We start from the raw sequence: 15198 nt of genomic DNA on the forward strand, positions 1-15198 counted from the left end.
ATTTTGGGAAGCCTGCTCCTAGAGATGATAGCTGTGTAGACTTGGGCACAACACTTTTTGGATTTTAATGTTTTTTTAAAGTTTATTTATTTATTTTGAGAGAGAATGAGAGAGAAAGAGAGAGAATGAGAGGGGGAGGGGCAGAGAATGAGGGAGAAAGAGAATCCCAAGCAGTCTCTGTACTGCCAGCTCAGTGCCCAAAAGGGGGCTCGATCCCACAAACTGTGAGATCATGACCTGAGCCTAAATCAAGAGTCAGACACGTAACCAACTGAGCCACCCAGGTGCCCCACAACACTTAACTTCTTAAGCCTCAGTTTAACCACCTACAAAATGGGGATCACAGTTCCTATCACATAGTACTTCATGAGACATGAGAGACTTAAGGGGAAGAAGAGGCTACTCCTGGGGCACCTGGATGGCTCAATTGGTTAAGCATCCAACTTCAGCTTGGGTCATGATCTCACAGTTTGTGAGCTCTAGCCCCACTTCAGGTGAGCTCGAACCCCACTCCAGCCTCTGCACTCTCTCTCCCTCTCTCTCCCTCACTCACGCTCTCTCATAAATAAATAAATAAATAAATAAATAAATAAATAAATAATTTTTTTAAAAAAGAAAGAAAATGCTACTCCCGTGCCTGGTGTATGGAAAGTGCCCTCTAAACAGCAACTAAAATAATCACCTTGTGATTTACAGATGCAATCTAAAAGCAAAAAGACTGCCTTGACTTAAGGCCCATTAACTTGTAAATGTACTTTGAGCGTTTAAAGTCATATGCCAGGGCTCTTTGTGTCTTCTGTTTGCTTTTGTAGGGTTACTATCAGAGCAATGAATTCATCATCACCCAGCATCCTCTTCTTCATACCATCAAGGATTTCTGGCGGATGATATGGGACCATAATGCCCAGCTGGTAGTTATGCTTCCTGATGGTCAAAACATGGTAAGTCTCCCCCATCACGTCACTTTTGGTACTTGCCTTACAGGGGAAATAGCAAGTCATGTCAGCCGGAAGTCCAAGCAAACAAACAAACAATTTTTTTTCAACTAATAAACTACTATCACTCGTTGGCTACTGGTCTGCTATTGTCTACTATTGGGCCTGGTTTGGTGATGCCACCTCCCAGGTCTGAGATTGCTGAACGACAGTTTTAAATAAAAATAAGTTAAAATTCATTTAAATTTAAGTATTCTGTGATACTGCTTATGAAAAATTAGAACTGCAATCATGAATGAAGTCAGTCCCTATGCTTCTATTTACATTTTTAAAAGTAAAACTTGTTAGGATATTTGGAGAGTCCTTCAGTTTAAGGAGATCTATATAAAACCCGAAATAAAGGCCTATTTTATTTAGATTTTGCACATATATGTAACTTGGAGATTTATTTCTTATCTGTAAAGGTAGACTGGCCATTCCAAATGACACTGGAAATTGCTGAGCTCTTAAAATCACTTGAATCTTTTCTACTCAGTTATCATTTATAGAAGCAACAACTTACCATTGTTACTGATGAGCTAAGAGCAAAACAACAAAGCAATAGTTTGGTTTCTTAAGTGTGATACTTTATTCTGCACACCAAACTTGTTTAAGGCTCAACATTTTAAGAGTAAATTTTGAGATCCAAAGAAAACTTTGAGTTGAATTTTCTGTGTCAACCAGTTAACTTCATTTCACAGTCTGACTTAGTAAACATTTGATTAAAATCTAGACTCTTCCTTGGTATTTAATCCTCCAGGCAGAAGATGAATTTGTTTACTGGCCGAATAAAGATGAGCCTATAAACTGTGAGAGTTTTAAGGTCACTCTTATGGCTGAAGAACACAAATGTCTGTCTAATGAAGAAAAACTTATAATTCAGGATTTTATTCTAGAAGCTACACAGGTATGGACATAATTGAAATGACAAACTTTTCATCTTAAGTACATGCTTTGTTAAATATATGCTGGTTTAAGGATCTTCCCTAGAAATAAAACAAAGGAACCTAATTTCTTACAAATTAGGACAGATTGCCCAAATAATCAATTTTACCTTAGTCACTTTCATTTTTAAAATCCTATAGAATCATTAAACACCAATCGCCACTAAACTGCACCGTCCACACTCAGAGAATCAAAGATTTCTCTCTTCACTCCAGAGTAGTTCTGATAGACCTTAAATTGAAAATAAATTCAGTAAAAAAATAATTTCATTAATCCGAATTCTCCTGTTTTAAGGTAAGTTTTTACCTTGAATTCTTCTAAGTAAAATAGGAAAAATATTATCTACCAAAATGAGCTTACCGCTGTCTACCAAGAGATGAAGTGTTACAAGTGAAGAAGTGCTTTGAAAATTGTTCAGTACAATGAAGTAGGATTGTTTTACTAATTCTTGGTTATCTATAAGGTATCAATCTGAATTCTCTGCCAAGAATTATTTATGTAATTACAGTACAGAATTTCCTGTACAACTACGGTAAAATGCTAAAAGATACTAATAATGAGCAAGGCACGTGAGAGACAGAGCACCTTCCCGATCAGAAAAAGGTTAAACCATGTTTTCGATGGTCTCAATGTTGCACTTCACTGTAGTCTAATTCTGGAACAGGTGAACCATGTAAATTTCAGGTTCTGCTGCTTATTTTTAAATGTAGCATTTTATTGACTACACTTTGGGAAGCTGGAGGTTTAGGGATGTAAAGTCACACAGCCCAGTTGGCCACTTGCACAAGAACCAAGAGTGGGGCTGGAGCGGAACCTACGTCTCCACCCGCCCAGCCCTGCTTGCCAGCATTTCCCCATCGGGTCACGTAATTCCACTCAGTTATTCCCAAGTAATACTGGGATTTGAAGAAGTCTATGTTATTTTAAAACAAATTTTAGCACTGAAGATTTCTTTTTGTGTTAAGTTTCCTGGCACAGACACATCTTTGGTACATGGTTTCGAAGTTTGAATACCATAATAAACCTACAACTAAGACATTTTTAGAATGAAAAAGAGATTATATCTACAGTGAGAAATGAGGCATCACAGCAATTTCTTCCCTCTGAGATGGAGGACGGGCTATAGTGCATGGGACTGGGTTTTATCACCTTCCTGTATTCCTGATTCCCCCAGTTACTCCACTCATAATGAACTGTCACCAATGGGACTCTTTTTAAAATACTGGTTTTTCTCTTCATATAGGATGATTACGTACTTGAAGTGAGGCATTTTCAGTGCCCCAAATGGCCAAATCCAGACAGCCCTATTAGTAAAACGTTTGAACTTATAAGTGTTATCAAAGAGGAAGCTGCCAACAGGGATGGACCTGTGATTGTTCATGACGAGTAAGTTCCTCTCTTTAAATGGTTTCGTGCCTGAGCATTCTCTGGGTGGGCATAGGTTTCTTTTGTCTTTGTACTAACCTAATGCTGTGGACCAATTGTAGCGACTCAGCCAGGGTAGATGATCTGCTTCCTATAACCAAGGTTAACACAATTAGATTTTTTCGCGTCTCTTCGAGCTCATGTTGAAGGCAAAAAATGGGTACGTGATCACAAGAATTTGCTCTTGCATTGTGTGCTAAGAACACTTTGTGTGATGAGTCAGTGTTTTGGCACTTGAATTTTTACAGGTGCTCACCAGAGAGACATTTCTTAGTTATTGACACCCTAGATAGGATGAAAATCGATACAGTCTTTATTAATCAGAAATAGGAACCTATACAATAAATCGCTATAGGCTCCTGTTATGAACAAATAAAAAATGCATATGCTGGAATTATATGTTATATATATATGTTGTATATGATACATATGATATATGTGATAACTTGTCAGATCATTTTGATTGATTGCCAGCCCCTTCCAGAGTGTAAAAATAACAAATGAATAAGCAAACATTAAATTTCTATAAAGTATCCCATTACTAATATCATAAATACTTGCTAATGTTTCAAATTAAACTGTAGTTCTCTGCATGATAAAGAGAGACATTTCGTTAAAAATTTCCGTGTTCCCACTACAAAGTTGTTAAGGCCATGTGCTTTGTGAGTTCCAAACGTGAACGTTCGATGCATCTGAATGGAGTCTTTGTCCCTTTGCTTCAAGGCATGGAGGAGTGACCGCAGGAACTTTCTGTGCTCTGACAACCCTTATGCACCAACTAGAAAAGGAAAACTCCATGGATGTTTACCAGGTAGCCAAGATGATCAATTTGATGAGGCCAGGAGTCTTTGCTGACATTGTAAGTAATAGAACAGTGAACTAAACTTTCACCATTAGAGTACTGCTTACTTCCCAGAGGCTGCCAAAATCATTTTATCATGTATCAAAAGAGGCCACCTTGACTGATAACATTTCCATGTGGTGTTCAAGCTGGATTACGAGTTACTCAGTCCACAATCCATAGAACTGGAATAATAAACAATAAACATTCAAAGTTTATCTTCTGGAAAATTAAATGTATAAAATTAAATTTCACATGTGTCTTTTTGCAAGATTTATTGTAATTCTGAAAAATACCCTCAAAAGCACCAACTAATCTGAACTCTCTATTTTTCCGTGTCTCTACTCTGAGACCGTAGCAAGGCCCATGCTCACCTTTGCTCAAAGCAAGGTGTGGGGCCAGTCAGGCTGCTAGAGTGTAAAGACTACTTGGTAAACAGTGGGTCTTGTAAAAAGGATTCTGCGTGAGCCCGAGCTGACAGTGCAGTCCTTTCTGGGACCTCTCCATAGAGAGAGAAGCCCAGTGGATTTCATGACAAGTGGAAAAAGGAGAATGAGTGGCTTACAGGTGCCTTGTACCAAAGGATTACATACAAGTTGATAAATCGGTAACAGTAACCTGTCACATCATTTTCTGATTCCATGACATAGATAAACAAGAATGGAGTGCTGGGGCACCTAGGTGGCTCAGTTGGCTAAGCGTCCCACTCTTGATTTTGGCTCAGGTCACGAACATACAGTTTGTGAGTTCGAGCCCCATGTCAGACTCTGTGCTGACAGTGCGGAGCCTACTTGGAGCTCTCTCTCTCCCTCTCTCTCTGCCCCTCCCGCACTCGCTCTCTCTGTCTCTGTTTCTCTCTCTCTCTCTCTCTCTCTCACTCTCTCTCTCTCTCACTCTCTCTCTCCCCAAATAAATAAATAAATAAACTAAAAAATTAAAAAAAAAAAAAAGAATGGAGTGCTTACCACAGGCAAAAGTATGTTGGCCAATTTTCTAGGTCAGTTGAAATTGACCTAGGTCAATTGAACGTTAACTACTTGAAAAGCTACTTTAAATTTCTTCAGAAACAGATATGAATATAGATTGTGTACCTCCACTGAGTTTAACAGACCATTTAACACAATGCCCTTCCGCGAACAGTGTCAACGCGTGACTGAAAATTTCCCTTCATGTTACAAACGTGCATCTTCACGGAGCTTCCTGTTTACGATCTCCCCTTCTCTATTCTCCAGGAGCAGTATCAGTTTCTCTACAAAGCTGTTCTCAGTCTTGTGAGCACGAGGCAGGAAGAGAATCCATCCACCTCTCTGGACAGTAATGGCGCGGCATTGCCCGATGGAAATATAGCCGAGAGCTTGGAGTCTTTAGTGTAGCGCAGAAAGGGGCGAGGGGAATCCGTGTGGAGCATTTTTTGCCTCTTCCTGAAGCTAGACAGGAAAGTCATTTCAGTTCTTCTGTTATCTGTTCACTTTCCATCACCTGACAGTAATTTTCATGACATAGGATCCTGCTGCCAAATTTACATCATTAACAACGTGTGCCTTTTTGCAAAACTTCTTGTAATTCACTTATTGTGTCTAAACTAAAATGATTGGATTTTACAGTATTTCTAAGAATGGAATTGTGGGGTTTTTTTTTTTCGTATTTTAACAGGAAATTTGAATTTATAGATAGTAGGAATTCCCAACTACAGAAAACATGTTTGTTCTTAGTGTCAAATTTTTAGCCATATTTGTAGCAGTCATCAGATTTGCTAGAAATATAACTTTTAATATAGTAGATTGTAAATAAAACACTCCATTCCCTATGATATTCAATGTTTCACAACTGCAGTATTCACCTAAAGTAGAAATAATCTGGTACTTACTGTAAATACTGCTCTAGTGTCTCCATGGACCAAATTTATATTTATAATTGTAGATTTTTATATTTTACTACTGAGTCAGTTTTCTAGTTCTGTGTAATGGTTTAGTTTAATGATGTAATTCATTATCTGGTCTTACCCTACGAGTCTTCTGATATTCTTCCATGTCATCTCAGTAATTAACTCTGTTTTAGCATGTAACTTTAACTTTTATGGAAAATAGAGATACGTTTGTTTTGAAAGATGTTTTTATGAGAATAACACCTTACCCAACATCGTTTCATTGGTTTTTATCCAAGGCATTGCAAAAATAAATATAAATATTGCTATCAACGTGCGTTTGTTTGGGGAGTGCTGTGCCGGGGCACATGTAGCATAAACTTGTGGGCACAGGTCCACAATGATGATGGAAGTGAAGAAAGGTTGATGGGACGGAGCAGCATATAGAGCTGTGAGTCCCAATCTGTGCATCGAGACACATAGGGAACTCACAGAATTTAAAGTTTTGAGAACATAGCAACAGTACTCATACTGCACAACTACTGTTACTGACTTCCAGGACCTAACGACCGTGTACCAAGAAACGTCGGGGGACTTTGACTTAGAAACAAGCTGGGACTGGGGGGCGCCTGGGTGGCTCGGTCAGTTAAGCGTCTGACTTCGGCTCAGGTCAGGATCTCGCAGTTTGTGAGTTCGAGCCCCGTGTCGGGCTCCGTGCTGACAGCTTGGAGCCTGGAGCCTGCTTCAAATTCTTTGTCTCCCTCCAGAGGCCCCTCTCCTACTTGCACGCTGTCTCTCTCTCTCTCTCTCTCTCAAAAATAAACATTAAAAATTAAATTTAAAAAGAATCAATCTGGGGCTTAGAAGCAGGCAGATTTGCCAGTCGGGGACTGGTTTGGAAGCCAGGTGGATTGATAGACAAAGCTCAGGAGCTCTTAAGCCCCAGGGTCCTATGTCAAGACACATTGTCAGGATCCAAGAGCTGTGTGGAGCTGCAGTGCAGGAAAACAGAATCAGCCTGGGTGACGGGCCGTCCCCTGCCTCAGCCAGGAGTGTTTTGTAGCACTGCCTGATGAGGAGGGCACTAATCCCCAAGAATGCCCACATCAGGGGCCCGAGCAGGAGGCCAGGAAAAGTTTCATTTAAACCAGGGCTCTCAGAATGTGGTTCCCAGACCAGCAGTATCAGCAAAACCCGGGAACTTGTTAGAAATGCCAATCCTTGAATCCCATCCCAGACCTACCGTATCAGCAACTCTGAGATGAAGCTCTACAGTCTAATCCAGGCCAGAGCTTGAGAACCATTGCTCTGTCGCAACAATTCAGGGAGCCTCCAGTTTCCTTAAGCACTATCGGGAAATGTGTGCCAAACCCTTAAAATAGAACCAAAATTAGCTTTCCGCTTAAGGCAACACTCATGAGGAAATGTGAAATAGGAACAAGGTCAACAGATGATAGAGGGTCACAAATCCCAAGATGTTGGTAAGCACTGCTTTACCAGGCACAACACAAATTACTGTGTTTCTTTCTCACCCTCCCTGGGAGGAAAGCCACAAGGCTAACTTTGCTTGGTTGCTTCTCTAACCTTATCTCCTAGTCCTCTGTTTTATGTTCTTTCCCTCATAACCCACAATGTTTCATCGTAAATTGCTCTGAACCAAGAGTATACATGTCACCTTAATAATTTTGTCTGGTTTTCCCTTGGCCTTTGTCCCAAGAACAAACACCCGTTTGGGGGGGGGATATGGATTTTTTTTTCTGGCCTTCATGGTTATTTACCAGTGAGGAGCCTTGCAGAATCTCTTCCAAAGGCAAGTACTTATGAAGCAATATGTGTGGTAATTCAACATTTCATAGACAAATTCTAATAAATATACCAGAACTATAAGGTCCATCATAGTTGTAGTGTGATACTCCCTGAAAATTTATAGCAGCTCCTTCTTCACATATAATTAATATAAACATTTCATACATACATATTCTCATTATTATGGCAAAGAAATCTTAATTTTTGTATTTCTGATCTGAAACTCCCTAATTTGTTAGCATCTAAAATGACTTAGAGGACTTGGAAAATAAGATCTCTTTATAAGCAGATATAATTTTACATATTTTATTAGAATTGAATCCCACTTGCAAACAGCACATAGAATCAGAAGTGCTGATCATGTATTGGATTAAAATGAACTTTTTAAGGAAAATTGGAAAATCTACATATTTGTCAAAATAAAGCACATTTGTTTTTATTAGTATAAGCCCCAAATGAATAGCATTCACTCGCTGATTGCAAAATATTCTCATACATTAGAAGGCCCCTCATCACTAGTACAATATTGGTATGTTAGACCAGGTGGTATTAAATATTAAAGCATATAAATGACATGTATTATACAACTTCTAAGAATCTAAACATCCTTGGAATTAAATTAGAATTCACAAGGTTTGTTTTTTTTTTTTAGCGTAATCACTTTTAAAACTTAAGATAAAGGGAGTGGGAGTAAGAAAGGCTGTGGGTGTGAATTTGAAACTTCTCATCGCGGACACAATACATTCTGCTCAGTCCATCCATGGTGACACATTCTAAGCAGGCCACGAGACTGACCTTTGAAAAACTTTCCAAATATGCTAATTTGCAATGCTTTCCTCCTCAACTCTGGATGTGCCATTCAGCATCTCTCTCAGATTCTTAGGATCTTGCTTCAGCCCTAGAGGAGGTGCCTCAGTTCTGAATTATCCACATAGAGAAATGAACAGATGCAAGAAATGTCTGCCTTGCGCTCACTTGTTTAATGAAGCCATGCACTAGAAACTATTGCGTGAAGGCTCCTAGTGAGGAATATTAATTTTTTTAACGTTTATGTATCTTTGAGAGACAGAGACAGAGCATGAGTGGGGGAGGGGAGAAGGAGACACAGAATCTGCAGCAGGCTCCAGGCTCTGAGCTGTCAGCACAGAGCCCGACACGGGGCTCAAACTCATGAGCTGAAATCATGACCTGAGCCAAAGTCGGACACTCAACCGACTGAGCCACCCAGGCACCCCTCCTAGTGAGGAATATTAAATTAGAAAAGTCTCTCATAGGGGCACCTGGGTGGCTCAGTTGGTTAAGCATCTGATTCTCAATTTCAGCTCAGGTCATGATCTCAGGGTCATCAAATCAAGCCCCACATCAGGCTCCACATTAAGCATAGAGTTCGGTTGAGATTCTCTCTCTCTCTCTCTCTCTCTCTCTCCTTCTCTCAAAATAAAACAAAATCTTTAAAGAAAAATAAAATAGGATTCCTCCCCAGGAGGCAGCTGTCAGCATGGTTGAAGAGTTTGTGAACTGCAAAATCTAGCCTGGGAAGGTGGTTGTGTTCACCAAGCCCTCCTGCCCCTACTGCACGAGGACCCAAGAGCTCCTCAGCCAATTGCCCTTCAAACAAGAGGTTTTGGAGTTTGTTGATATCATAGCCACCAGTGACACTAGCAAGATTCAAGGTTATTTGCAACAGCTCACAGGAGCCAGAACAGTTCCTCAGATCTTTATCCGTAAAGATTGTTTAGGGGGATGCACTGACCTAATGGAAATGCATCAGGGTGGGGAGCTGTTGAAGCAGCTAAAACAGATTGGAGCTCTACAGTAATTATAGGGCAGAACCCAGGATGATATCCCCCTTGAAAGCTGGATGGCATTTCAAATGAGGACCACTCTTTCTGGTGGATGGATCTGGGGCTAACAGCCACAGCAACTGTTTACTTAAAATTCTGAAATGTGCTCACCAAAAAAAAGGGGGGGGGTGGATTTTGGGGCAAAAACAGCTTTTCCTTCTTTTGACTCAGTAGTGAAAGGGGACTAACTTGCCCCAAACTATAGGTCTGAGAAAGTTGATAGACATCTTGGATTTCTTCTCCATTGGCCCTTTGCGTTCCAAAGGACCATGACAAGTTATGGCTTAGGATTCAACCAATGACCCAAAAGACATTTTTTCTCTTTGGCACATGTCTCTTACTGTTCTCCATATGCTAGGACCCCTCTACCTCTAAGCCAGTGTTTCTCAACCAATATTATCCCAAACCCCGTAGGATGAATCTATAACTGGTTCCTGCTATTGCCTGAAAGTTTCTCCGTTGAGTTTGACTTGATAGATTTTGCATTACAAAAACAATAGGTATTTTGAGTGTGCTTTTTCAAGCTCTATGTGTCTCCCCAGTCGTTATCCCCATCCCACCCTATCCTGTCTTGGGAATCACTGCTCTGAATCCATGTTCTTAATCTTAACTCACAGATCTCACAAGACATGTTCAACAATACTGTGAAGGGTCTTAAGGACCCAACTTGGGAAATGCCACATGAAAAGTTAAGCACGATTGCTCTTCACTTGGTGCCACAGGGATCAGAGGTCTCAGTAGAGCAGCTGCAATAATGGGGCTCCTCCTTCCCTAAGATGGTCATCCAGGCAAACCTGAAGAAGAGGATATTAACTTGTTTAGATTATGAACAGAAGTCAAATGCAACATTTATAATATTACCACAGAAAACTTGCAAACCCCTTCCCCAACAGTATGTCCGTGAAAGGGGCCAAATTTGAGAAACATGGTCCTAAATGATTGTCTCTCCCTCCTTTTTTCCTTCCACTCCGTGAAAACTTAAGAGTTCCTTCCTGTTAAGTTTGATCTAGAACTCCAATATTAAGTTAATTTCCTTCTGCAGTCCCTAGTGGGAATGGTTAATTTCTTTTCTAATAAATGCCCAGAGATGAAAGTGAAAAAATAAATGAGTAAACAAACAAGCAAATAAAGAAATAAATACCATAAAATAGATTTCTTTTAAAAAAAAGAAAATTCTGGGGCGCCTGGGTGGCTCAGTCGGTTAAGCGTCCGACTTCAGCTGAGGTCACGATCTCACGATCCAGGAGTTCGAGCCCCGCGTCGGGTTCTGGGCTGATGGCTCAGAGCCTGGAGCCTGCTTCCGATTCTGTGTCTTCCTCTCTCTCTGCCCCTCCCCCATTCATGCTCTGTCTCTCTCTGTCTCAAAAATAAATAAACGTTAAAAAAAATTAAAAAAAAAGAAAATTCTTTCATAACACCTTTATTTCAAGTAAGTGCTTTAATGGATGCAGGAAGTTACACCTGCATTTCCGAGGCTTTTTAGAGAGTAAATGAGAAACCTTCCACCTTTTGTCATTCTACTATGTCCAGTTCTAAGCTCATGGAGATGCGTAAAGAGATTCAAAGAACCAGTTAAACAAACATGAAGTGGTTAGAAAATAATGAAAGCCAATGAGGAAAGACTGATAATTGGGGTCATAACTGTATTCGCAGAGTCCACCCACATGCCACTCTCCTTCTAGGGTGCCTTCCGAGGCAGATGGTCTTTTCCAAAAATAGCTCAACAGCATCTTCCATCACACATGTGATTCTTTGAAACTCATCCCACTGAGCAGTGGGATCTATGGTCCCTCCCCTTGAATCTGGGTGGATTCGTGACTACGGCGAAAGTGACACCATGTGATTTCTGAGGCTGAGTCATAAAAGGCAATACAGCTCTTTTGGGATGTTCACTCTGAGAACAGGGCCACCATGCTGTGAAGCCCACGCACGGAAAGACCCACGTGGAAAGAAAACCAGGCCCTGGCCCTCTTCCCTAGCTGAGCTTGACAGCTGACAGCTAGAACCACCTTGCCAGCTCTGGGAGCAAGCTGTATTACAATGCATCCCCCAGATCCCAGTCAACACAGCCCAAGTGACACTGTGTGAAGCAGCGACAGCTGTTCCCCCTGAGTCATGCCCAGACTAAGAATTAAAACAAAAATTTTGTTTTAAGCCACTCCATTTTGGGGTGGTTTGTTACACAGGATAGTAATTAGAACACTTCTTAAACCTCAAAGCCCAAAAAGCTATAAACTATGGTCCCCTGACTCCCTTGCAGCTAGAGCTGTGGGGGTGAATTACATTCCACCAAATACAGAGAGCCACAGTCTGGAAACATAGACAATATTGTTTTACCATGCACTGTAATATAATATTAACCCATTTATTTTGTATTTGCCTATGTTTCTTGACTCTCTGGCCACTGTGTAAATATTTTCACACAAGATTTGGAATACAGAAATAAGGCAGAGGCCATCTTCCTGTTCTCCTTGACCCTACTGGTCAAAGGAAGAAGATTGTAGACCTGTGGGCAGCTGAGCTCCAGTGTATCGAGTTGAGAACCAATAGCAGCCGTAACGGGAAGACCAAGTACTCCTGATTCAAGCTTCCCAATACGTGAGCCCCAGCTATGAGTATAAGATCTTGCTCCTACTGCCTTGGGTGCCTTTCTCTTTTAATACCTGGCATGGTTTATGTTTCCTCTTCCTAATAACTGATTCAGTAGCCTGGAGACGTGTCTAAATGACATTCCCAGTTTTTTTAAGTACCTTCTTATTCTTCAACTACAACAGAGGCCTCTGAATATCACACTCTCTCACCCTTTCCCAAGTCCCTCTCAACACTGGAGCCAAAACAATCTTTTAGAGGCACAAAGTTGATCTTACCAGCCCCCTGGATTATTGATCATGACATAATTTCAATCTATTGTGACCCAATGATTGTGATAGTTGGGGCTGATTCAAATATCACAAAATGATGCCCTTTACCCACCCTTATGCTCTGGGGAAATTTCAACAAGCACTCTAAGAAGCAACAAACGAAAGAGAAATGTGAAGAGTGCCTCTTCAGCATTACCAGCTAATGCTAAAAGATAGCAAAACTGTTTTATATACAAGCAGAGCCTATAACAACCTTCCCTTATCTATACTTCCGAAACCTTTACCACACTTTACCACCAGGCTTCTAAATGTGTCACTACTATACCACACACACACACACACACACACACACACACCACTGTATGCCAGGCTACAGGCCTCATGATGGGTATTAAAAAATACATTGGAATATTAGAGTTCCCACAGAAGCAGCCGCTGAGACAATGTGTTAAGTACAACAAGTAGGTGGTCCCAGAAAATACCCATCAGTAGGAACATTAAGGAAATATCATAATCATATTTGTAGTTTTGAAAGACCAATGTGTCTAATGTGTTTGCTGTGAGGAGAACGGACATCAAGGAAGTAATTCTGGATACAGGGAGGCCGGGTAAAAGGCTGTTGCAATGATCCACATACAAGATGACAGTGACCTTGGATGAGACGAGCTATACGTGCGTAGAAAGACAAGGATGAAGTCCAGGCATGGATGAGGATGGATTCGGTGGAGAAGAGGAAGAAGTCCTGATTTGCTGAAGTGGGAGTAAAAGAAAGGAAAGTATCAAGGATTACATCCTAAACAGGAAGAAGACAGTGGTTGCCATTTCCTGAGATGGGCAATCAGGTCGAAGAACTACTTTGGGGGGAACGTCCCTAGAGTGGCCCCACTGAGAAACCCTAGTTTATACTATAAACTCTTAAATCTATACTGGGACATATCCCAACAGAGATATTAGTAGTAGGTGGGTGTATACATACTCAGAAGCTCAGGTGAGGACGTTTGGATTCTTTAGCGATAAAGGTGATGTTCAAAGCCTATCTTCGTTAAACATCTTACATACTGAACCATTTGCATAATGGTTAAATTTAAAATTTCACACACCAGAAATTAAATGGAACCACTCTGTGCCGGCAAAAATATTTAAGGTTTAAAAAAAAACATACTATTATAGTATTTTAACAATCTGTGCCCCTCATCTTTTCTCTTGGTCTTCTCTGTTCTACAGCCTATTCCAGTTTCTTTCCTCTATCAATTCCCATTTAATTTCTACCTCTTTTTAAGTATTTCTCTCAACTTAGAAGAAAAAACTCCTTTCATCAACAGTTTGCTAGTAAGATAAGCAGGATTTTTCTGTATTAGAGTTGCCGGGCTTCTGATCAAGTGTGGGGACTTGCTTCACCCTGTGCCAACTTCACCAAGAACCTGGCTTGGTTAGAAGAAAACGCACTTCAAATGAATTGAAGCCAGGTGCTCGGCTGCTGCTTTAGTTGTGCCTGGCAACAGCCCAGAATCATCTTCAAAGAGACGAGCCATATCAATGCTGTTTTATCAGGCTCTGAGGCTGGAAGTGAGATTCTCAGGGTTTATGAAAGCATTACTCAGTGATGTGGTATACTTTAGCAATCAGCACAGCACTGGAAGACACCAGAAAACTTGTATTTTACACCAACAACATAAAGGAGAAGGTCAGAACCTGTTAACCTTGCAAGTTAGGACCCAACACTATGTTTCATAATTCTTGCTAATAAAAAGTAAAAATGAGTGTTAGGACTAAAACAAAATTGGAAAAAGGGAGTTAGCAGATTAGCAGTCAGTGACTACCAAGTATTGCTCCAAAACAGAAAGCTTTTCTCACTGGATCCTTTCCGGTGGATTTCAAGTCTGGTAAATGTAGTTTCACTGCAATCAACAAACGTAAACCCTTGTAAAGAAAGCTAATCTATACGACACATAAGGGTAATATTAGCTACTCTGCATGACTGCAAATTGTGCGCTGCAGCGAAGGGGGAGCTAGTCACATCATAAACATCAAGTATTATGACATGTATTTAATGTGATTAATACTTATTATGAAGGTAGTAAAATGTTCTGATAAATTACATATTTGAAAATTTTTGACGGAAGCGTCTTGAAAGAGCAGTGTCTTTCTGTAATTCTCAAAGAGGCACCATATGGGCTAGTGGTGGTCCTAATAACCCACAAGAGGGGTATTATAAATCAAAGCGTTTCCCAAATTTTATCAAGTACATATTTTCAATGGCTTCAAATGACAATAAAGCTTCAATATTAAGTCTCGTCCCCTTAGGCAAGCATTTAACTTTGTGAGACACATTTTCTCTTCTGTAAAATCAGTGACCGAACTAAATGATTGTTGTCCTTTCCGCTCCACTGCTTTAAGATTCTCATTATGGAGCAGATATACCTATAGTTTGAGTAGCATGGATCCTTGAGAAATCTTCCAAAGGTATCCAAAAGATTGAAAAAACTTCTTTAAGCTAAAATCTCATTAACATAAATGGCAGGCAAAAATGTTACGGCAAAAGAGGTAAGAACACTAACTTTGAACATCTACAAGGGGCCAGACTTTACCCTCACATTTTCTCATTAACCTTTATAACTATCCTGCAAGTTACTGTTAT

General features: G+C 40.3%; 1 protein-coding gene and 1 pseudogene across 4 annotated transcripts in view; both read left to right on the forward strand.

The window, feature by feature from the left end:
* Positions 1-6344, forward strand: part of PTPRZ1 (protein tyrosine phosphatase receptor type Z1) — a 184211-nt gene extending 177867 nt beyond the window's left edge. For all 4 annotated transcript variants that reach the window (XM_015540682.2, XM_042970783.1, XM_042970792.1 and 1 more), the window contains 5 exons: positions 813-941; positions 1735-1881; positions 3163-3305; positions 4068-4203; positions 5418-6344. In XM_015540682.2, the coding sequence (XP_015396168.2) occupies positions 813-941; positions 1735-1881; positions 3163-3305; positions 4068-4203; positions 5418-5558 (696 nt within the window). In that variant the 3' untranslated portion in view covers positions 5559-6344. The remainder of the gene's footprint in view (positions 1-812; positions 942-1734; positions 1882-3162; positions 3306-4067; positions 4204-5417) is intronic.
* Positions 6345-9353: 3009 nt separating this feature from the next.
* Positions 9354-9674, forward strand: LOC102960460 (annotated as a pseudogene).
* The last annotated feature ends 5524 nt before the right edge of the window (positions 9675-15198 follow it).

This window comes from Panthera tigris, chromosome A2 (genome assembly GCF_018350195.1).
Source record: "Panthera tigris isolate Pti1 chromosome A2, P.tigris_Pti1_mat1.1, whole genome shotgun sequence".
NCBI lineage: Eukaryota > Metazoa > Chordata > Mammalia > Carnivora > Felidae > Panthera > Panthera tigris.